This window comes from Apis mellifera, linkage group LG8 (genome assembly GCF_003254395.2).
Source record: "Apis mellifera strain DH4 linkage group LG8, Amel_HAv3.1, whole genome shotgun sequence".
Taxonomy (NCBI): domain Eukaryota; kingdom Metazoa; phylum Arthropoda; class Insecta; order Hymenoptera; family Apidae; genus Apis; species Apis mellifera.
In genome coordinates, this window is record NC_037645.1 from 3,784,686 (window position 1) to 3,810,060 (window position 25,375).

Sequence of the window (25,375 nt, forward strand, 5' to 3'; positions counted from 1 at the left end):
GATTTTATTACAAAATAAAAAAAATGAATAATATTATTTAATGATATGTGAAGAAATTATTATATTTTCTAATATCTTATTGATGTTTAATCCTTTGAAAAATGAAAACTAAAAAACTATTTTGATATATATTATTTTGTTGATTTTATAAAAATTTCATAAAAATATTTGTACGTTTTGTAATAATGTTACAGTACTTACTGAAATATGTTTCTTATCTTTGGTATGAACACAATATTAATAATTAAGTACCGTTTCACAATTTTATGCCAATAATTACATAATCATAAAAAGATTTTGTACAAGTCTCCAAGGTGAAGAAGTGCATACAGCTTTGGTTGTTGGACAAGGATAACGTTTTAAACATTCGGCGAATGAACGATCACATTCACACAATCGTTGAGCACATGATCCAGAGCCTCCCCAGTTTCCATGTTCAACAGCTTTAAAAGAAAAATATTTTTTTAAAATAAATATAATTATAAATCGATAAAATACTGATATTCAATGAAGCTAACCGCATACTGGTTTATGACCACGGTAACATCTCCAATAATATGGTATAAAGTATCCTGAAAATACTGGACATTCTGTAGCGTCATAACACCAATCATGCATTTTACAACATCTAAAAAGAAATTATTAAAAATGTTAATTATAATAAATTATGAGACTTATTTCTGAACTTCATTAAAAATAAAAAATATATATTTCGTAAATATATTTATGCATAAGGTATCTATCATCATTTACCTATCTATTCCATCTATTACATATCCTGAGCCCAAAAAACCGCAATAGCATCCATATCCTTTATAAGCTAAAGGATTACATCCAGTAGCGCATACTACCATGTTATATAAATGTATAACACCTCTCTTAAATCTTTTATGTGTTAAACTTTGTTCATTATACATTCTAAAATGATATAAATTTTCTGAACAATTAAAAATTATATATTTTTCTTATAAAATAAAAGATTTATAATTAAAAATAAAATATTTAAATTCAATAATATTATTAAAATAAATATTGCTAAGTAAAGTAAAAATAAATTGTTTAAATAATAAAATAGATAAAAAATATAAAAAGATATTAAAAAGCACAAACATACAATATTCGATTATTTTTTGTATTATTGTATGTAAAATTAACAGATGGAAATTCATGTATATAAGTATTTTCCTTTTGCATAGATATTGAATCCCATCTCTCATCATTTTGTTCAAATTGAAGAGTTTTTTTCCCCCAATTGTTTTCTATATAATTGGATGATGGTTTATTTTCATACAACTTATATATTTCTCTATTTCTAATTAATTTTTGAGTATTTGGAGTATTCCTGGCTATAATAAGAATATTTAATAATAAATTAAAAATTCTAATAAGATGAAAACAATAATATTAAAAATTATTAAATTATTTTTAAACAAATCATAATAATCGTAATGATAATAATTTAATTATATCAAATCATTTAAATAATTTGTTTTATATAAAAATATATTTGAAATTATTTCAAAATATATTTCAAAATAAACTCTTCATTGCACGAAACATGCATAATTTATGATCATTATAAACTTATTCTAGCACCAAATTAGTTTTCTCTCTAAAATTATTCTAATTTCTTCTAATATATTTTATTTTATACTTAATTTCATGCTTTGTTGTCAGTTTTATATGATTTCTATAAATTTTATATTTTGTATTTTTTTAAAAATTTACATAATAAAATATATATATAAATAAGTTAAAAAAATATTAACTTATTTTTAAAAAATCATTTATTTAATTATTGATAATAATAATTAGAATTTCTAATGAGTCAATTCTTTTTTTTTGATCTATTTCTTAATTTGAAATCAAACGAAAATGTATTTTTTCAATTGTTCTATTCTTTTTTTTCACGCTTACTGCATCCAGATCTCTAAGAATGAAACATACTGCTGTCTACAATGACTTCAATTATTGCAGTCATTGGAAAACTCACTTATCAATTATTCAGCAGAACTGTTAAGACAACCGTTATCTTATTTTACAATTTATTAATTATTGTATTTTTCATTTTTTCTATAGATAAATTTTTATTGCAAAAAATTGTCATTAAGTCATTCGTTACGATCTATTTAAATTATGATAATTTAACTCTCTTTTCACAAATATATCTTAAAATTTATTATTTCAAATAAAAATATATAGAATATTGTATGATATTAGTTCCAACATACCACGACTTTCGTAACAAGGGATACGTGTTACGAATATCACAAGGGATAGAAAGATGAGGAAAATTCTTCGATGATGTATCATCCTTATCGAAGCCATGAAAAATGAACACAAGGATAATTCTTTTACGATTCATCGAGTATATATTTTCACGAAAACGAACTGTCAGCTAAGAATTCTGAATTCATTCAACATATTATGATTTTTGAGTTTCGATGCCGAAGAATCGTAGCGTTTCATTCGTGAATGCATTATTTGTTACACATTGCCAATCCAATTGAAGGATACATTTTTAAAATTCATCAAACATGGGAAATCGCTTGATACAGATAATTTCTTGATTTTCTTTTATTATTACAAAATAAAATCTTTCTAAATTTTACTATAAAATTTCTTTTTCTTTTATAGAATTCAAGTATTCTTGAAATTTTTCAAAAGTTTTCAAATTTCATTTAAAATTCATTGATAACTTTTCAATTTTTATATTTCCATCATATAAATCCAATCCATTAATAATCAATCCAAATGAATCTTTTTCATAAATATTTAGAAATATTTATATTCCACAAAATATTTTAAAATATTTGAATTATATTTCATTATCTTTTGTGTCAAGCATTATTTTTCTTTAATATAGTTAAAACTTGATTCACACAAGTAACTTTTATCAACTGCACAATATACGTTTTTCTCCAAAAGATAGGAGCCGAAGTTCTTGTTGTTTCTTCGTCAGGAGAATCAAACGAATACTGATCCATCAATTCCCTCCACGAGGGACCTAAAAAGGAAACTTACTCCTTCTTACCATGGTATATACTACATTTGATGACCCGTGTTCACCGTTCTGCTGAAACTCAGTGACCCCGAGATTGTTTGTCGGAACTTGCAACGAAACACTCGAGGAATAGCACGCCAACTAATCTTCTTCATCCAGGTGGAGAGATGCTTAGACGCGGTCTGAGAAACCTACTGTTATACTTTCGACGATTTCCTTGAAGCGGGGAATGCTCGAGATGCCACATTCACCTTTTATTTCGCTATTTATTAAACATTTATTCATTTCTTCACTTTTTAATCAACTACATAATGAAATGTATGATGAAATTCTGTTGTAGATAAGATCTAATTTTGAAGTAGTCCAGATCTTTCCCAGAGTAAACTCAAAGATTAAAAGATAGATATAAATAACGATGTATATATTTTATTTAACTTCTCTCATTATTTCTTTAAATAAATTTTCTTTAAATTAATATCTATTTTTTTTAAAATACAAATTAAAGTTATTTAAGAAATTTCGTGAAAAACATATATATTTGTTCAATAAAATTGTAAATGAAAATATTTTCAAATTGTATAATAATTATGAAATATTTTTATTTTCATTTAAAATCCAAAATATCGGTCATGTTACAGTGATTAAGTGCATGGAAAACAATAAATTTATCAATTGACCGACTAGTCGATGTAGTTCATAATCGTAAAATAGTAACATCCAACTGGTTGGTATTTACTACTAGTAACTATAGATACACATATAGTAAATGTGCTACGATGAATCTAGCGGTACTTGCTGTGAACAATACATGTTTGATGAAATATTTAAAAAAATAATTATTTTATTACAAATACAATATTCTAATTCAACAAAATGAATTATGTCTATGAATGATTACTTTTGATATTTATATATAACTTATAATTTATTATGTATAAGTTCTTGCAAGTAATTATCATGAACAAATTTTATCAAAATTGCAAATGAAATATAAAATATTTTATATTTTTTGATCCATATTACAGTTTTAAAAATATCCAATATTAAATTTTCTTTACTTGTATTTAACTATTTGCGTGAAATTTAAACAAAATACTCGCCTCAACAATATTTTCAGGATTTTAAATTCGATTTCAAAACCAATCCTACTATATCATGTAGAAAAAGAATCATGAAACGAGATTTGCTCGCAGGAAATTGCAAGATCGTACTTGTATACCGATAAATAGAACAATGGCCTGTTGAAGAATGAATGCTTTGGATAGTTTCACCCGCTTTAAGTATCGTTTGTCAATATTGTTATATCGTTTTTCGAATTATAACAATCTCCTTGAATTTGATCAATCTGTGAAAAAATTATTTATAATCATTTGATGTGATACAACGATATAATAATAGATTCGAATATAGTTATTCAGTGTTTCTTAAGAGTGCTGAAAAACGTTATATAATAATGAGATCGAAATCAAATATTGAATCAAAGTAATTAAATTTCGTTTACTAAATTAATTAAATCATTAACTAAGAAAAATTATTATTTCTTATTTGTAGGATAAAAATTTCATCTGATAATTATTTTAACAAAGAAATAGAAAAATGTTCTAAAGAGATTCTCAAAATTTCTATTTTGACTTTAATATAAAATTGGAAAATTAACATCATAAATTTTCTTTCTACTAGAATATTTTCGCTAATAAAATGAAGTTAATTGCTGTTCGAAGTTTGACATTCTTTCTAAGAAATATATATATATATATATATATATAAGAAGTATACGTACCTGTTTACTTTTATCTTGTTTCGAATTTCTTCATACTAAGCAAACATCTATTTTCGTGCAATGAAATGAATGTTAAAGGTCCACGAAGCGAACATCATGAGAAATTATTCTTTGAAGAATGCGAATCAAAAGAAAGCACCAATTGTTAGTGGCACGCAATCCATCCATTAAACGTTGCACAACCTAAAAAGGTATGTTATTTGTCAGTGAACAAAGCCAAACAATTTACGAAAAATGCAATTTATTTTTACCTCAAAATTGTTAAAAAGTTATCTTTATTTAGAATATTAATAATCCTTTAAAGATTATTATCTTTTATTTTCTCTACACAAATAAATCTGTGAAAATTATTAACTGTGAAATAGTTAAAACATTATAACTGTAATTATATAAAATTAACTTACTCTTTTTAAACATTTTTCAGATCATGATCTTTTTTGAAAAGATTTTAGACAGCCTAAATATGTAAATTAGACACTAGTTACCGCTCTCAAAAGTAGACCATCTGTGAAACGAAGTGTATCGTAATATAATCTTGCCAAGCGCATCGAGACTTCGCTCATTTTATTTAGGATTCGAGGTAGGTAAGCATAATAGAACAACATAATTCTAACACCATGTTATCGTGAAACAAATTGTATACTTTCACCAACAATGTTATCAATCGAAATATAAAAAGGTGAAATATTGAGGACGAAACAAAAATTTGGCTTATTTATATAAAAATTGAACTAAATTTTTATGATTTCAACTTTCTAAAATAATTCTAAAATAATTCTTGTATATATTATAATTCAAATAATTTAATATTGTATATAAAAAAATGTAATATTGTATATAAATATAATATAACATGATAATCTAGTTTTACTTACAGGATTCAAACTCTCATTAACAAACCTATCAATCGTTCAGGACGCTCGACTGGTTACCGGAAGAAGTACGTCAGTTTGACAATCAATTGTAGCATAAAAATTATTCAATAATAATTTGAATTGAATTTAAAAAATCGAGAAAATATTTTATAACATTTATGATAATATATTTATAAAATTTAGATAATTACCTGAAAAAATAAAAAGTAAAAAAGTTTAATACGGTTATGTTTTTTTAAAAAAAAGAACGAAGTAGAAAAATTGAGATTTTTATCTTTAAATTAGGAAATCTATATTTTTATACATATATCATAATGTCCTGTGATATTCCATAATATTCCACAACGAATACAAATAAAATAATAAGATCTAAAGTCTAAATAATCAAGATAATAATGAATAGTTTCCAAAAAAAATTTATGAAAAATGATTATTAAATCTTAACACGAGGAAAACTATGGATCAATAGTCATCTGTAAAGATTTCAACAAAAATAAAATTTTAAAAAATGAAAAAAATCACTTTAAAGTTTATCACAGAAAGTTTAATAAATTAGAAGAGGCTAGATTATAGAAAAGAAATTTAATATAAAAGATATCTAAATAGGTAAAGATAAAAAAAATAGAAAAGAAATTTATTATAAATAAAATCTTACAGATATGGTAAAAATTGTAGAATTACTTAGTTATTTATATTTGGACATATATATAAACAAGAAGACTAAATAATAGAAAAAAGATAGAAATAGAAAATTAAACATGACTGCTAATGCCATCTTTTGAATGCTAAATGTATCTTTGAAAACTACTAAAAGATGGCGTTGGTATTCAATTCTCTCTCTATTTTATCCTATTTACAATTAATACCTTTTTTACTTCAGAGATGGCGCCAAAGATCAATTATATATCTATTTTTTATCCTTTTTTATTATTTACAGATATGGTAAAAATTACGGAATTACTTAATTATTTATATCTGGACATAGATATAAACAAAAAGAGCAAATAATAGAAAAAAGATAGAAATAAGCTAAAAATTTGGAAATCAGCGCCATCTCCAGAGTGCCGTAAATTAAACATGAAAATAGACAAAGAAAACAAATAAAAAGAGAAAATAAATATAGACATAAGAATTGACTGCTAATGCCATCTTTTGGCATTGCTAAATGTATCTTTTGAAAACTACTAAAAGATGGCGTTGGTATTCAATTCCCTCTCTACTTTATCCCATTTACAATTAATACCTTTTTTACTTCAGAGATGGCGCCAACGATCAATTATATATCTATTTTTTATCCTTTTTTATTACTTGTTGTCCTTTTCTATTAGTTCTTTATGAGTTTCATTTGCGGCACTCTGAAGATGGCGCTGATGCTAACATTTATTCTATCTCTATCCTTTTTCAAATATTTAATCTCCTTGTCTATAAATTAATACATTTAAAAAACATTTCCGATATCTGATATTTCTTTTTTTAATGAAATTTTTATCAATGTATTTGTGAAATAGATTATTAAATTTAATATTAAAATAATATTTAAATAAAATATTGAAATATTATAATTTTCAATATTTCATTAATAATTTATTATTTATATAATTCATTGATGTAATATACAATTTATAATTTAATATCTTATTAATTATTAACTTCTATTATTAAAATAAGTAAACTTTTTTGAATATAATTAGAAATATTTAAAAAAATCTTTTTATATAAATATTAGAGAATATTTAATTATTTTAATTTTTTTTCTAATCTTATATTATATCCATATCATTGAATTAAAATATTAATGATAATTATAAGGAAATAATATATAAGAAAATAAAATTAAATCAATCTAATCATTTACTTATGAAACTATTCATCTAACCTTGTCTTTCTTCTTTTATTAATTAAAAGTTCATTTAAAAGAGTACGAAAAATAAAAAATACATGTATATCTGATAATAGCTTATTATTATCCCAACCGACTCTTCTGTGTATTTACATAAAAAACGAGAGGTCGATCGTCAAAACTGAGCTGTAGATCACATAGATTACATTCGCGATCGATGATTTTAGGCACTTTGACACACGATTTCGCCATATTAAAAAGACAAAAATCACCAAAACGATCTAAATCACCAGACTAATCAGAAATAGCTACTAATTATAAAAAATACCACAAAGCCGAATGAAAATAATAGATTAAACGAAGGAATTGTCATTTGTCTGATCATTGTGATCGCATTGCGTGATAAAAATTAATTTGAATAGGTTAACGCCGATTTAGATAATTATATTCAAATGTTTGTATATATATGAATATAAATACATATTTCTTGGAAAATATTAAATGGATCTGTTTTTTATATATATATATATATATATATATATATATATGTATGTATGTATATATATATATATGTAAACATTAATATTAATAATAGGAATAAAAATAATAATATTTATGAGTTAATTTATGGTGTAACGTCAATCGCGCTCTCATTTAATAGCACAAAAGAAAAAGAAAGAAAACGATCGTATCGCATAGAAAGCGATCGAGGTTCACCATATAAAAAGAAGAGGAAATGAATCTATATAGCCTGTTTCGAGTTACAAAGCAAACACATGAGGGAAGAAAGCATTCGATCGTTCCATGGATATATATCATTTGTTCTTTTGTGAAACTCGTGAAGATCTTCGATGAAACATGATTTAGACAATTTTTAAATTGATTTTTAAATTTTTTACTTTCGACATCCATTACTCTTCCATTGCACAAAACAAATGACATTCGATTGTAACAAAGAATAAAGATGGTAAAACGCAATTTTTCGAAAATCCTTTAACCAGACAATTTATTTTACGTTGTCTTCTTTTTACGTGACTAAATTTAAAATCGACATATCATTTCACAATCCAGTATGTTCGTATATCCCTGGAACAAGGGGCTTTCGTTACATCCCATTAAAACGCGCAAGAAACACTATTCAACAAGAATTACGATCATTAGCTTACAGTAAATATATACTCGAATTACAGTATCAATCGTGAATTCGAGACCATCCTTTGTGTTGCGCATCAAAAATGAAGCTTTCTAGGGACAATTCGATATTGCGTACAAAATATTTCAAAACAAGTGTTATTTCTTATTTTTATTCATAAAATTTTAGAAATTATATCATAAAAAACTATTTTTTATAAACTTAGCAATTTTGTTTCAATTAATATTTTTATGATAAAATAAAGGGGACTATTTAGAAAAATTGTAATAAAAACATAATAAATAAGAAATATAAAAGACTTATTTTGAAACGCTCTATATAAAGAATCTTATAAAACTATTAAAAAATTCAAAATAATGATTTCGAATTAACAATTGATATCATTTTTCAAATACTTTTACTTTAATTTCCAATTTATGCCCATACTTAACTTTCTTCCCTTCATTGTTCGACAAAAATCACAATGAATCTCTCTTTACAGAGAATTTCCGCTTAATGCGAGGAAACGAAGAAAAAGGAAAAAAAAAGAGAAAGATAAAACGTACGCGACTACGGATACTGCAAGTCCTAGTCTTCAGATAGGATAATAACCTAATTAATACTAATGTCGTACGGTTGTGCAACTCGTTTAAATAGCGTCGACGCCTATCGATAAATGCATTTTCCTGTCATATGATCGATAGCAAGAAACGATATCCTGTATCATTCTATTGATCCATAATTTTTTCTTTCTTTTAGAATAAAATGTAACAACATCCTTCCTAACCTATTTCTATTCTTACGAGCATATATTTATATTCGATTAATCGATATAAAATACTCGAATTATTCGATACAGGACCAATAAATGGCTAAATTAAGGTACAATTAAAAACATAAAGAAGCTTCACACAAATCGTTTAGAAACAATAGAAATAATTACTTTTTCACTATCTTCTATCGAATTTCATTGAAAGTGATAAATAGAAAAAGCCAGATTATTAGATCTCGCTTTTGATTATATTCCATTTCTTTTGATCATTCTTTTTTTCTGAAATTCGAGATATACAATACAAAAGATTTTTTAAAATAATTGTTTGTTTTCGGTTTTTAAATTTTTTAAATAAATCAAACTTTCAAATTCCTATTATATTTTCGACTCACTCGAGATATTCGCTAATACAAATTCAATTGATACATTTGAAAAATTTTCATTTGTTAAAATAAATTTCCATTATTTAAAACTATTCGAATCAAAATCAACAATTATCGATAATCAAAAATGATTAATTTTTCTGATATTTAAATGTCGCTTTAATAATTTTAATTTTAATTTAATTTTTATCAAAAATATTCATACTTTTTGATCATGTTCTTTCAGTTTAAATTATTCGAATTAATTAAATTTAATATTCGAACATTTCCAAATATGTCAATAGTATAATTTAATGATATACAATACATTACAGATAAATATAATACAAATACTAATTTTTTGATAAAATTAAATTATTTGAATGAATAACATGATCACTCAAAATAAAATATTTTACTTTGTGCCTTTAATCTAGTTTGAAACGAATTTGTTTCGATTGCTCGAGTACAAGTATCTTCTATATGCGTTCGATAATTATCGATCTTATAAGAAATATATCGAATGCATTGAAAGAATAATTAACCCAAGAATCGATCGATATCGCGATTATCTCGAAGGGCGTTGAGCAAAGACAGCATTCAATTTACAATTCGCGAATACGTTTCTTCATCTAGTGGCACAAATTGAAAAATCGTTAACGCTATCCTTATTCTACGCTTTATTCTAATCGTTGTCGTATATTCCATCCGATTACACAGCCATTTCGTCCTCGAATGTGTTGGTCAACGAATGAATGCTTCGCGCTTTCCATTCAAGGATCGCCATTTATATTTAATTAATTGTAAAATCAAAATATATATTGTATAATTTTTAAGAAACTGCAAAATATCATTATTATAAAAAAAAAAATATATAATACCTTTATAGAAAGATTATTTTTATAATAAATTTTTGTAATAGATCCTTTTAAGGTTTTAGAAAATATAGTAGAAAGAAAAAAAAAATAAGATATTCAATTTTATAAAAATCCTTTATCCACGAAGCATACGCTTTCCAACAACTATTCAAGTAGCAATCTTGAAAAACTTCAATGAAAAGGGAAACGAGACGAACGAAGGAAATGATTCTAAACGATTTCAAGCTTCGTCGTCAATAGCACAAAGACTCGTTCTATCTTGTTTGCGCTAGCTTGGTCCAAAAAAACCAAGAGTTTCCAACGTCCTGGTGACCCTTTCGATTAATTGGTCTCTGTATCGCCATATCGTAGTGTCCAACACGCTGTTTTCTCGATACTCGACGCAAGTTTTTCTCAACGATTTCACGCAATCGGCCCGATAATGCTGAAGTTGAGCATCTTCGGTCTCTATAGGATAACTGGTGCATCCAGCGCCCAAACAAGCTAAAGGAAAGTGATTGTGCAAGGTTACCACCCTTTCCGGATTATGGAAGCACTTGATGTATTGATTAGGTTTGGTAAAGTTCTTCGAGCGATAAACATGCTGCAACATGTGCATATACCTGTGGAAATATAGGGAATTTTAAGTGAGAAGTTTAAAATTATATTTTTTCTGGAATTAAATTTTTTTTTGGAATTTTTCAATTGTAAATTTTTGAAATATTTGAATTTTAAAACTTTTGAATTTTCAAATATCAAATTATGATTCATTTAAATTTTTAAATTCTTTGTTCTTTAAATTTTTTAACTTTTAAGAATTTAAATTTATAAACCAATTTTCAAATATTACAAAATTTTTATTACAGAATTTTCTCAATTTTCAAATTTTCATATTTTCTATCTTTTTTAAATTTCAATATAAAATACTTTCAAATTATAGTATCTTTTAATAATTAATCATTTTATTTTAGAGATTAATTATTAAAAAATTTATGAAGTGTTATTAGATCGTTTACGATTTCGTTTCGTTTTGTTTCGCTTCGTTCCACTTCATTTCATTTTAGAAACAACATTTGACAAACAGCATTGCTAAATTACAATTTATTGCTAAATTACAATTTACTTGTTATTTTATTAGAGAAAAAGAGAGAGAGAGAGTTATTTAATTGCATTAAAATTTGCTAAAATGTTTAATGGTGGAAGAAATTGTAAAAATATTTAAATACAATTTGTTTCAAAAAACATTTCTTGTTAATTTAACTTTTATTTAATGTTTCTATCATAAATAATTTTCCAAGTATGAAAATATTTTATATTAATACTTACTTTGGTATATTTTTGAAATATCCATGAGAATGCAGCAAATCATCTAGGAAATATACGTTTCTCACATTATATGAGGCTCTTGTCTCATTTCTAATCTTAAATGCTTTTGTCAATACTCTTTTCATCAAATTCTGCCATGTACCATCTTTCACTGGCATTATTACTTCATCTACATCTAACAGAGCTATATATTCATACTCATACATATGTTTATATAAACAATCATTATAAGGAATCAGTTCATTCTGTCTCTTATGATTGGTCTTTTTAGTCAGATACATGTGTTGGAAGGCAGGCACATTAGGTTGTCCACCAGGAAGAGTTAATGGAGTAACATGAACTTTACCTAGCTTCTGATAATAATCCAGAATTTTGGTCACATTAGGATGAACCTGTAACTGGTAGAAGAAGATTTTGTCTGCACCTAATAGAGTAATTAACTCTATCCATTCAACCAATCTGACAGATAGATCTTCATGAAGAAAATCTAATCCTTTTACACAAACAGCAAAATCTTTTTTATATTCAGGCTTATTGTATATCACTCTAAGATTATTGCTGGGAGTTTCACATGACTTTTCTACCATAGAAACTGAGGCTGGGGGTCCCTTCAACCAATGAGTTTGTGGGATTTTGCAGGCAATTACATAAGGCTGATAAATTCCCTGTTTATAGTTGCCCCATTTAGGATACCAAATATATTTGTATTCTAAAGTTTCAACAATCTTGGGTTCCCTTTCCCCATCATACCATAACTGACAATGAGTTTTTACAATAGGTTCAATTCTGTCAATCATTCCAACAATTCTAATTGCTGGGCCTATTCTAGATAATTTTCTATGGTCATAAAAAGCACCAAATAATTGAAAGGTACCATTACTGGTCCTCATTGTTTGCCAGTAAACATTATTGAATTCTATATCATAGATAGAGGGATATTTTAAATTGGAACAACTATTATTGCCTTTAATCTTGCCCTGATTACCAGAATACTTGCTATTTTTATTCCAATAAGATAAAGGAAGACTAGGTAATCTCTGTTCTATTTCTTGAATTAATTCTTCCTCTGTTTTCGCAGGTCTTTTGTCTAATAGTGGCTCTAAATCTAAAGGATTTCTGGTCGAATTGTTGGATATAGTGGTCAAAGTGGTTAGAAGGCTTGAACCACCAGAATTCGAGAAACTGGAGTCTGCTGAGGATCTTTGCAACAGGTATCTGGATAGACCAAGACTCGAAGATCCATGATTATTCAGTGTTTCATGTCGACTGTAGATGTCGTCGATCAACAATTCGTTAGTGGAATCCTCAGCCGTTGGTGTCTCTCTAAGATTGTTCTCCACGTGACGGAATTGTACAGCTGCGATCATTACCAGACCCCAGGCAAACACAAATATCAGAGCGCGTCTGGCGCACCTGGATCCACCGCCGCTACAGTTCTGCAACATCATACTGATCGACTAGCTGCGTATCGATCGGGACACGCTGCTTTTGTAGATCCAACTCCACTCACGCGGATGTGCAACGATGCTGCGTCTGAAACAAAATTATTTATAATTGTTAGAAAAAAGTATTTTTCTATATTATTATATGAAAATTGAGTAAAATTATTATATATCTTATTAGAATGATTATTAAGTTCCTTTTTAATTGATAATTATATACGATTATATACAAAAACAAAGAAGTAAAAAAAAAAAATACAATAGTGAAGGAAAAGTGAGTTTGAGGGATTAATTAATTTCAAATAAGATGATAAACTTCAAGACACATTAAAGCTTAAAAAATTAAACTAAAAAACAAAAAAAATTAAATGATTAATAAATTTGAATTGTACAATTGAAAATCTGTAATATAAAAGAAGGTTCAGTCTTAAAGGAAATCGAGATTAAAATTATGGAATAATTCTTGGAATATCTTTCACGAGCAGTTGTAACTCTTCACGTGGAAGGAAGTCGATAATAACCGGAAGCGTTTTCCCGACGTTTGATGCAACCGGCGAAACTGGAGGATCGTAATCGACGATCTTCCTTCTGACAAGTCGTAAAACAAGAAAGAAACAAGAAGAACACGAACGAAAGTTCCTTTTATTATTGCTCCCATCTCATTGATGTCTATGATCTTCAACATAATTGCATCGTCCATCGAGGAAAATCTTTTCCTGTACGACCGCTAAGATTAAGCTTTATTACACGTGAAATCGTTCATCCAAAACGATATTACCATGAACTACATAAAGAATTAGAGGTCATACATTAGTCACGACAAGATTATATTTCCAACATATGAATTCCATTCGATTATGATCCTGGTTTTTATTTTTATTATCCTTGCTCTTTCCTACATGGAGTGGAAATAAGTTTTCCGTTTGATTATTTTATAATTTTTATACAAAAAGCGAAAAACAAATTGGTTTACGGATAAGGGGAGGATAAAGCGTGTTGATGGAAAGCTTATCTGAAACGAGTCGACTGTGTCAAGGTATCAAGAACTTGTTGCGGTAGCTTTCACATTTAATCGTGCTAGCTTTTATTCCCCTTTTTATTTATAAACTCTCGGTGTAAGCGATGAGGTATGATTGGAATGAATAAAAGGTGAATAATCAAGAAAAAATAAAGGGGGATATTTTTTTTTTTTTCTTATTCTTGTACCGTTTGTACTGTCAATTTTCCTTATGCATATTTATATTTCTTATGTGTATAATTTATTATTAATTGATTAAAATTTTATTTGAAACAGTTTATATGTATAAGAATAATTTGAACCAGTTAGAACAATTATAAATAAAACTTTATAATATTTGTTTAAACTATTCTATTTTTCTATAAATTACTAAGTAAAAAGCTGTAAATAATCAATCATCCATGACTTAAATATATAAAGAATATAAATTATTAAGATTAACAGATAAAAAGAGATATGATCGAATTTATAATCTCTATATATCATTATATGCTTCAACATCCGCAACATCTTTGTAAATACAAATAAAACTCAGTTAAGATAAAAAAAATCAGCAGTACAATATTGAATAATATCGACAATATTGGAAAATCCTTGAAAAAGTTGAAGAATCAAGTCTAACAATGGTTGACATCTATATATATCTTTTCACGTGTTTCTATTCAAACTGGCTTACCCTGATAAGAATTTCTTTCATATTCCTCAACATGTACATACTATGAATCTGCAACTAAAACTATACTTCATTTTTTTTTCCTTCACAGCTATTGTACCAAAAGAACTAAACATCTTAAGTTCTTTCCACCAACCATTCTCAATTGTTTCCGCTATAGATTATAAAACAGAGGTCGTTAATCTTAGGACAAGAACAAAATACCACACATGACAATTAAAAACAAATCTAAAAAAATCTACTCTGATCAAAAGGAAATCTTCTTTTTCCTCTCTTCATCTCTTGAAAATTCTCTTCTCGTCGTAAAAATATCAAGGGAAATTATCGAAATTACTATTCTTCTATTCAAGAGCCTTCCTTTTTTTTCCCCTTTTCACCATCATGGATCACGAATATCTCAAGTGAGGCAAGTAAAGTTTGGGATTCGATCGATTTTACGAGTAATGGCTACGAGTCGCAAAAGCTAGCGCATTAACGATATCGTAACCGGTAGCGGATGGATATCGATTATGATCGAGAAGAGGCCCCTCTGCCGGCCGAATCGTCGTCATCCAGCCTCTGCTGAGAAACAGTGAGACGCGCAGGCTCGGTATACGTGGAACCGGTTATGCTGATGGCAAACTGTTTTTCACCTTTTGCACCTCCCTCTACCTACCTGGCCATCGCCCAAGCACCAGCTCACCAGAACACGTCGATGCTCTTTCGTCTAGCCCCAACGTTGTCCAACTTAAGTTCCAGGGCTTGGAGAGGAACGCTTTGTCTGACGACGTGTTAACACGCACGCCACTAATGGACAAATTGATTAATTTTTCCCTTCCTACGGGAAGGAATACGTTTGTTTGGAAAAAATTTGAAAGAGAGAGAGAGAAAAATTGATCAGAGGAAAATATGTTTCCTTTGAGAAGTGGAAGTTATCCTTAACCGTTGATGGATGCAAGGAGAGGCATTCAAAGAAAATGGGAAACGTGAAAATACCTTTTAGGAGAAAGATAAAGGATTTTTTCTTAATTATTCTTCTTTATCTTCCGTTTTTCTTTTATCTTCTTTTTGTGAATGTGTTACTAAAGAATCGTTGAATATCTGCATTTGAAAACTTCCTGAAGCAGAAAAACTTGATGAATTTTTTTATGGATCTTTTATTCTTTTTTTTCTTTTTTTAAACAGTTGTTGAATACAACTTTGATGTATCTTCTAAATTGAAAATATGAAAAATTTGACAATTCACTTTCCAAAGTATAATCTATTTAAAATTATTTTAAATAACTAAAAATATCAATTTATCAATTGTTTTGTATTTTGTATATCTTCTTTGTATATCGTTTAATGAAATATTAATTTTGGTGAAAATACATTGTTTTAAATTTCAATTTTTTTTAGAAATCTTATCTTAAAAATTCACAAGTCATCCTTTCCTCGTTCGATCACAAATTTTATTAAACGGAAACAAAGAAGGATCGAAACCAAGTGTTCAAGTATAGCGATTTTATCGCGAATCTAATGGAAAATTTCAAGCAACGAAGCGTTTCTAAGGAAATCGAATTACCAGAGAAAAAGAAACTGTGTCCTTCTTGGCCGATTGGATTAAGAAAACGTCAATCGTCGAGGCGTTTCGATGAATGAGATATCGCGTGCAAGAGAAAGTGTCACGATCTTTCGCATGTACACCACGCAGATCTCTTAATAAGCTATCTGTCCTTGCGATCTGGATAAAAAAAAAAAAAAAAAAAATACTCAATCGGAAAGTGACGGAACTCGCCATTTAAAAATAGAAGAGGAAAGAAGAGGGGGAGAGAAAAAAAAATATCTATGAATAATCAATTTTCGATAGTCCCAGATCGAATTCTGAAATAGAGAGAAATCTTTTGGCGCGTGTTTGCCATTTGGGCATAAGTTGGAACCGATACGAGGAAATCGATCGAGCAAACTTGTCACGAAAGCTGATTACCTTAACTCATTGCTTCTTAAAGTGAATGTGTATTGCATGTGTATTGTCTATTTTTCTTTTCTTATTATAACTGTGAAAGATAGATATATCGACGACAATATATATATATATATATATATATTCTTTTTACTTTTATATCTTACTTTTAATCCTATCAATTTTACAATCTTTTTTCCTTCTTTTTTTTTTTTTCTTTTTAAAATTCAATTTCAAATAAAATATAATTTGTTATTTTAATTTTTATCCCATCCTACCTTTCTCCTATATAATTGTACAATATGTCTAGTCTTTACGACATTCTTTAACGTTAAATAACGTTAAATAAGTGAGATAAAGTTTTATCGTCTAATTAACGATCGAAGAATCGTTCATTTTCAGGGCCGTGAATCTTAAGAATAAGTAAGCTTCGATTATTTTTCTTATTTACTCGATAATTAGCGGGACCAAGGTTGAATTACAAAAGATCAAGTTCTGACTATATAATAAGTGGAAAAATATTCATGGATAGGGGAACAAAGAGTGTTATTGTTGCGAGGAAATTGTTAATTGTTTGAAAAATTAGAAGATGCAGAAATTGATAACGTTGATCGATTACTTTTTACAAAATGACATAAATCGTTATTTATTTATAATTTATATATATATATGAAATTTTATTCTTGAAGACAAACTTTAAATGAAAATGATTAAAGAATTAAAAAAAAAATAATAATCGAAAGGCTCTGAATATATATTCTTCGAAAGTGTCACCCTGTTGCATGTTGGCCACGCAGAAATGTTAGTCACCACGTATGTTCCTCGAGAGAAACTGGACCCAGAAGCTGTAAATTCGTCAAGGTCAGTGACTGGGCGTGTCGTGACACAACTTCACGATAAGTCAATCTTTATTGGGAACGAGAGATCAGGACCTTATATACTCTTGTGCAATCGTTGAGAGGTTGGAAGTCTCGATAACGAAAATACTTTGATCGCGAGACAAACAACTCGTTTATATTTTTTAAACAACGCACAATTCGAGCTTTTATTATTTTTCAAAATTTTTCAAAAAATATATATATATATAAAATAATATTTAATTCGATCTTTGAACGAACTAAAATTGATTAATCTACGAGAGATCGCGTGGAAAAGATTATTAAAATTACTTTTTCGTATAATTAATTTTACGATAATAAGTCAATTCTCCAGGAATATTGTAATTTTCCTCCGAGTATTTATTTCTAATTTATAATGGTAATAAAATGGTAAGGTTGTGGATGATAGTAGAAGTACTGTTATGGGATATCGATCAAATTACTCTGATGGAGAGGATAGGTATAGGTGTATAAGGAAAAAAAAAAAAAGAAAAAAAAATGAAGATAATAACGATAGAATAAACCGGTTAATAGATAATAGGATAGGAGCTATAATTTTTTTTTTTCTTTTTTTACGTTTAACGAAATGATCAAACGATATAATTAAAATAATTTCCAAGACTTATAAACACGATAATCCAAATTAAAATTACCACTTTATCTTTATTAATTCCTCGAGAATAAACCTATTTAACCTATTACCGATGTAATTTTACCTAACAAAAAAAAAAAAGTTATTACGCGAATAAAGAAAAATCGAAGGAAAGAGAATAATTAAAAAACGTTAATTAAAAAACGTTTCTCTGAAAGATTCTCTGAAAATTACATTTCGACAATTAATAATCGAAGATTAAACATAAAGAAAAAAAAAAAAAAAATTGCTTATATCGTTAATTCGACAAGTTTTCGTTCAAGTTAACCAAATTTCATTTCTTTTATCAACTATCTTAATAATAATAATAATCGTTATTAACATTTCATCCCCTGGAAAATTTCGAATAGAAAAATGATATATACCCGGAATTACCGCATCATCCTGCATCACGCAACAAATTACCAGATGCCCGTGCTCCATCAACAAGCGAAACAAACCAAGTTTGACATAACCGTAATTGTCGTATCCTGTACACAACGGTTTCCAAGCGCATATATATACATATATATATATATATATATATATATATATATATATATATACGCGCATGAAACGCGGAACTTTCGATGTTGAAAGAATTCAAGCATGCGTGACACGTGTACTTTATAATACACGTGTGCCCTCTTACGATCACGAACGATACATCGTACATGGTATCTCGGTCTCGAATCGGTCAGATTCGACAAAGAAAGAGAGAGAGAGAGAGAGAGAGAAAGGGGAGAGACCGATCCTCCACTTTACACAGGAGTGAAACTCGTCTTCATTCCTCCTCCTTCTCGCCTCTTCTTCTTCTTTTTCTTCTTCTTACTCCCGCCTGCCAGTTACAATTAGGGTTAATTAGCACGCGTAAGCGAGAAATCGCAATTGGAGCACAGACGTGTATAGCAACAGCATCAACGTCGCTCTCTCCTCTCCCAGTCGACTTTCCATACGGCTTCGCGACTGGATGTCGTATAGCAAAACGCTTTGTCTTCGAGCGATATACGCTTGTTTGGCGGAGCTGTAATGGAACTTTCGATCGAGGAGATACACGTGAAGGTGACACGACGCAGAGCGATTTTAATTTATTCGAATTGTGTTTGAAAGGTGATTTGGAGAATTTAAAAAAGAAAGAAAGAAAGAAAGAAAGGGGTCGTGTGACGATTGAATTTTTCTTTTAACGAAATTTTTCGCGAGTAGTTTCGTGAAATTTTCCTCACTTTTCTCTTTTTGATTAATTTTTTTACGCCATTTTTCGTTTAATTTTTCTCTCCTTTGTTGTTTTTATAGATATTGTATAGAGAAGTTTTTCTCAAAACTTCTTTTTTTTTTCTTATAGTTCAAAGTATGTTAAAACAGCTAATGGAACGGTTAAATGTTTTATACGTGAAACGATATGTTGCTCTTTCGACGGATGGAACTTTCAAAACTCTGAGAGAAATGGTAGTGTCTGGAGTGTGCGGAGAAAGATGGACGAGGTCGAGGACCGTGGTGATTTATTTGTTAGAATTTCTATTAGAATTTTTCGAAGAATTTTATATACACTCGATGTATTCAAATTTATTCATTTATTCAAAGCATTTCTTCGTTTCGAAAATCGTTTTAGAAAACAACGAACGATTAAAGATTATCGAGATTTGTTTTAGATTTAAAAGATTAAAGTAACGAATGATAAAATTGTGATATAAATTTAATCAACTGGAGGAGTCAAATTAAATCACGATTGATGAAGGATCAATATGTTTCTTTTATAAATAACTCCATGCAATCGATATTACAACGATAATTTAATAATTGTTTTAAAAACCTCGCAGTGGAATTGCAATTTTCTATGGAAACGTCCTTCGACCGTTTACTATATTTACCATCTTCAACGTCATTAACCTGCAGTCCTACTATGTTAATGAGACACACGATTATATTATCTTGATTCAAGATCATCCTCGTATCTGGTGAAAGGCTGCGAATCGTGCGAACAGTAACGAGTATATCATCGTTTAAAAAAAAAAAATTACGTTTCAAACACGATTTGAATCACGCAAATAATATATTCATCGTTAGATAGGATTATTCCTGGTTTGTCACATAATAAATCACGAGTATAAGTAATTTAATTTGAGGGGAGAATTAATTTGAAATTTTGCAAAATGTAAACAAAGATTTAATAACTTCATTCTCTATTTTTTTCCTATTTTTATTCTTACATCATTTAATTCTTAGAAAGAGAAATAAATAATCGAAAAACTTGAGAAAAAACTCAGCAAAATTCATCACAAAACTTTCCATCATCTAATCATTTTCAATATCGAGTCAAAGTGACACGAATATTCCATATTCTACGCCACCTTCTTCAATCAATTTTCTCTCTCCAAAGATAAAGAACAAAATCTCCTTGTTATCCTCTCTCTCGTGATATACCATAAAAATTAAACAATCTTTCCAAAATCATCGATCCTAGAAATATACTCTGCTACTAAATGAAATCATAATTTTTCACAAATTCTTCAACGGATGTATTAAAGTGAAACCGTGTTGCGCAAATGCCACGTTACCCGATGTTTATCTGTAATTAGATATAGCAGATGCTCGAATGAAATCTTCGCCCGTAAGAAAAAGCCGCGTCAAAATACCGGGATCCATCACGAGTGTTGGAAAGTAAAAGGGAATCAAAGGAGCGTGAAGAAGCCACGTAGAAGGCGCACCACCGTGCATAGAGGAGAGCACGTTCCACGCAGAGCACGTTTCGGTTAACGCGACCATTCAACGACACGTCCCCTGCCACGTATATCTTTAATAACCGGCCGATAAAACCCGCGCGAAATCGACGGGACGGGACGAGGAGGCGATCAGCTTGTAGCGCGACGCGGTAACACGCGTCGTCCATCGTGCAATTAGGACGGTCACACGCGAATACTTAAACGACGAGAGGCGGTCGAAACCAGGCCGTTGTTCCCTTCCACGCACAGGAAGCGAACGTTAAATTGATGCGCACGATAACTCGTCACCCGTCTGCGAGGGTGAGCTGCTCTCGAGCCTCTCGTTGAATATTCCATTTTTCTTTTTTTTTTTTTTTAATCGAGTTGTTTCGTGTGATCGATGTTTTCTTTTGATGTTAAAGAAAATTAAAGAAAATTCTCTTCTGCGAATTTTGCATTACGTTTATTGGGATTAAAATCTTCTTGATTCTTTGTGATCGAGGTTACAGATATTAACAAAATGAGAATTATGGGCAAAGTTTTCAAAAAATAAAGGAAGGATTTGAGAATACATGTGCAGCCATCGAGTATTACGAGTAATAAGATAATTAATCAATTATCTATATGAAATTTAAAATATGCGCAAAGTAACAAGGTTCGTTGCACGTTATTATATATAGTTTCGTCATAATTAACGAGATAATTGATCAAGTTGTATGAAATTTTTAAGTAGTATAACACTTTTCCCCGGAGGAAGAGCAACGCGATTGTTGAAAGTTGTTGAAAATTTTCCAATTAAACTCGCGAACTCGATCGAAACAGAAATCCGATTCGTTCGTAATTATATTAAAAATCGCCATTTTTTAATCTTATCTCCTAATTGATTTGAAGCGCTTTCGCCAAAATGTTAAAAAAAATAGCCGAGAGTGGAAAAGAAAAAAAACAGAGAGGGAGATATCACGATTCACGGCAATATTTATAGGGCGAAAAGGAGGTAAGCGACCGGGTTAAACCGATGAGACGCTTCGCTTTAAACGAATTCGCCTCCAGCGAGCCGATCGCTTCTTCTTCTTTGATCTCGCGATTTTAATTTCGTATAATTTCCGAGTAATAGTTCTATTACGATAAATTTCAGAAATTCCGGAACAAAGTTTCTAGCAACTAGGATAAGATAAGACGAGGATGAGCGAGTTATTCGAGAATAATTATAGAATACAACAAGATTTTTAATTTTTAATTTTAACGGAACAAGATAATTGGATAATTGATGAAAGAGAGAAAGAAAATTTTGTCTCTTGACTGGAAAAATTAAAGTTATATATTTTAATATAACCCTTAATGTGATTATAAAGTAAAGTTTCTGTAATTCGTGATACAGGAATTTCATCGTATAAAAGTTACTTCTCCTAGTTTCGAAACTATACGACTGTGTATTCGCGTTCTAAACAAACGAAATTTCGATGCACCATCCAAACTTTCCACGTTTTTCCCCCATTTCAAATTAATACCACGTACCAACTATGCAATATCCAATCCATCCATTTAATTATATCCACCCTCTTCTTCCACCCTCTTTTTTCCCTCCTCGAATACTCGAACTTGTATTTCTCTACAAACGAAAGAAACGTTATATAAAAGCTGCCAAACTCATATTCCTCCTCCCACGATTAAAGGAGCAACAACAACAACTTATACATGTTTTATCGATGCTAGACGACATTACGAAACGTACAGAGATTGCACGGTCTCGCTCACGCGTTATATTGTGATACCAAGATGATATCTGGCTTACGTCACCACCTTAAAAATCTTGTTTTTACAATATCTGTAACGTAACTCTGATCACTCAACACGAACGATGATCGTTATATCGAATATCCGGAATCTTCATCTCGATTTGAAATTTTCCACGCAAATTTCGCTCCTAATGCTCAATTCGTTAAATGGAAGGAGAAAATGAAGAAATAATGGAGAGAACAGTTGTTCCAATTCGTTTTCTTTTCGACTTGTTTCGAAATTCTGAATGAATATCCGAATTGTAATGGTTAGAGCGTACCAGCAGGGTGGCAGGTATAATCGTAAGTGGTTTCCTTCAGAGTATGTTAATCGCTCGAATCGAGGTTGAAAAAGGCATTGCTTGGTACAAAGGTAAACGAATTATGAGAGATCGTTGGATCTGTTTAAACGATTATTAATAGTCATGATGGAGAAGCTGCAATTTTTAAGATTATAGAGAATAGAAAATTATTCGAAAACAGGAATATACATATATATATATATATATATTTTAAGAAGGAAATGAAAACTAAGCACGAAACGAGGGAGATAAAATAAAAATTCTTCTTTCGCTAAAAAAACTTCCTCTTCACGATAAAAAGAAAAAAGAAAAACAAAACCCTCCTCTTCGACGTGTCATCGCTCGCTTTGTTTTCTTTCATCATCCTCCGTTTCCTCTCCTCGCAAAGAAGAAAGGAGTCGAGGAACACGCAAAAAAAAAAAAAGAAAAAGAAAAAGAAAAAAAAAATACAAAACAACGACCACGGCCGCGAATTAATCAGCATGGAATTTACGTGAGATGCCACCGCTAGATTGCAACGCACAATCTTCGTTTAATCATCGGGATTACACGCTCGTTTCTCATCCATTATAAAACGATAAAAAGCGATTATGATTCGCAGTGAAAAATTATAAACGCGGGAGGAAACGTGGAAGGAAGTGGATCGAGGAGGGGAGGGGAGAAAGAAAGAAGGATCCTCCTCGATCGAGAATGTAACGAAATTGATTATTAATCCGTGTGCGGTTTTGTAATTACGATGATGAAGCGAACGAATTCAGGAAAAGAAATAAGATGAGTTGAAATTCAAACGATTCGGTCGAATGATATCCCGTTATTGTAGAATGAATCTCAATTAAGTGTATTTCGTTATAATTTTCTATTGACTTTGTTTTTGAGAAGATTCCAAGTAAGGATCTTTAAGATGATGACTTAGGATTTTTAATGGTATTAAATTTTTGAAATAATTGTTTCGTGCAATCTTGTAATTCTTTCTATTAATTGTATTTGATAAGAAGAAGAATTTAGCAGAAGAAAATATTTTTCTTTTATTTGATAAAAAAGAAGAGATTGTGAAATTAAAAAAAATTCTAACTTCTATGAGAAAAGAAAATTAAATAGTGTTTTGTATTTATGTAGGTAATTCTATATATTTAAAATTTCTACAATATTCTTTTATATCTGTGCATATTTGTCTTCTCTTTTTGAAATTTAATAATAAATAATGTTTGAACTTTATCGAATAATTCAAAGATGACAATGATAAAGTTTACAACTTCATAAATATTCAGAGTTACAATCCATATTCATATTATATTTCCTATTCAGGTATGTAAAAAATTTTTTGCAATATCCAATTTTTTCACATCGAAAAAATATTCTTCGTACAAAATTCTTCGATTATTTAATCTTTCGCTTTAGCCAGAAAATTACCAGAAAAACTATATTTTTTAAATTATTGTTAATAATTGGAATAATAAAAACAATATTTCCCATTTTTCCTGGAAAATATTCGATTCTGTAATGTATATGGAAAAAAAAAAAAGAAAGAAAAAAATCAAAACATTCATCTTCCAATTACACAATCGAAAATCCATGATACAGATCAACGAAGAAAAAAATGGATAAAATCCAGATTCATACAGTTGCTTGCTAAATCGAGAGCGATTTATGAAGCGAAGAAATCGCGTTAAGAAAAAAAAAAAAAAAAAATAATTCGATCGAGAAAAAACGATAAAATAATTTTCTGAATCACGTTATGTCGACTGGTGCTTTCAGTGATTTCGTAAAAAGTTGTCGATCCGGTTGTTAAGTCGTATATAGACGATCCAGAAGCGGATCTATACAGAATCTATAGAGACTCGATCGAGGTCACGATCACTTTAACGGTAGTTTTCTGGGGACAATTGCTTTTAACCGTGAAACTGTATGTAATCGAAAAAAAAAAAAAAAAATCTTCCACATTTTGGATCGCGTTACAATTATTCCAAATTCGATGCGAGTTTTCGAAAAATGAGGGAATTCTCGATCTCGATTGAGATTTCGATCGAGCAATTTCTCTCTCTCTATTTCTTTCTCTCTCTCTCTTTCTTCGTTCACGCACACCTTTTG

General features: G+C 29.1%; 2 protein-coding genes and 1 long non-coding RNA gene across 7 annotated transcripts in view; all 3 read right to left on the reverse strand.

The window, feature by feature from the left end:
• Positions 1 to 64: 64 nt before the first annotated feature.
• Positions 65 to 2,631, reverse strand: LOC552242. The gene is given in 6 exon segments (XM_006559645.3): positions 65 to 443; positions 519 to 628; positions 754 to 918; positions 1,115 to 1,346; positions 2,232 to 2,317; positions 2,319 to 2,631. Coding segments are annotated over 6 exon segments (807 nt in total). The 5' UTR covers positions 2,366 to 2,631; the 3' UTR covers positions 65 to 276.
• A 947-nt stretch (positions 2,632 to 3,578) lies between these two features.
• Positions 3,579 to 5,744, reverse strand: LOC102655682. 3 transcript variants are annotated; one of them, XR_408464.3, is made up of 5 exons: positions 5,660 to 5,744; positions 5,189 to 5,289; positions 5,036 to 5,122; positions 4,785 to 4,967; positions 3,579 to 4,349 (listed from the first exon to the last, which is right to left on the reverse strand). It is a non-coding gene; the product is annotated as an uncharacterized LOC102655682 (long non-coding RNA). The 3 variants fall into 3 exon arrangements; XR_003305186.1 differs by lacking the exon at positions 5,660 to 5,744 and having other exon boundaries at positions 5,189 to 5,515; XR_408465.3 differs by lacking the exons at positions 5,036 to 5,122; positions 5,660 to 5,744 and having other exon boundaries at positions 5,189 to 5,509.
• Positions 5,745 to 10,347: 4,603 nt separating this feature from the next.
• LOC413620 overlaps positions 10,348 to 25,375 on the reverse strand; it is a 48,718-nt gene continuing 33,690 nt past the window's right edge. For all 3 annotated transcript variants that reach the window (XM_006559648.3, XM_006559649.3, XM_397062.7), the window contains 2 exons: positions 11,949 to 13,481; positions 10,348 to 11,245 (listed from right to left, as the gene is read on the reverse strand). In XM_006559648.3, coding sequence (XP_006559711.2) covers positions 10,912 to 11,245; positions 11,949 to 13,396 — 1,782 coding nt within the window. In that variant the 5' untranslated portion in view covers positions 13,397 to 13,481 and the 3' untranslated portion in view covers positions 10,348 to 10,911. The remainder of the gene's footprint in view (positions 11,246 to 11,948; positions 13,482 to 25,375) is intronic.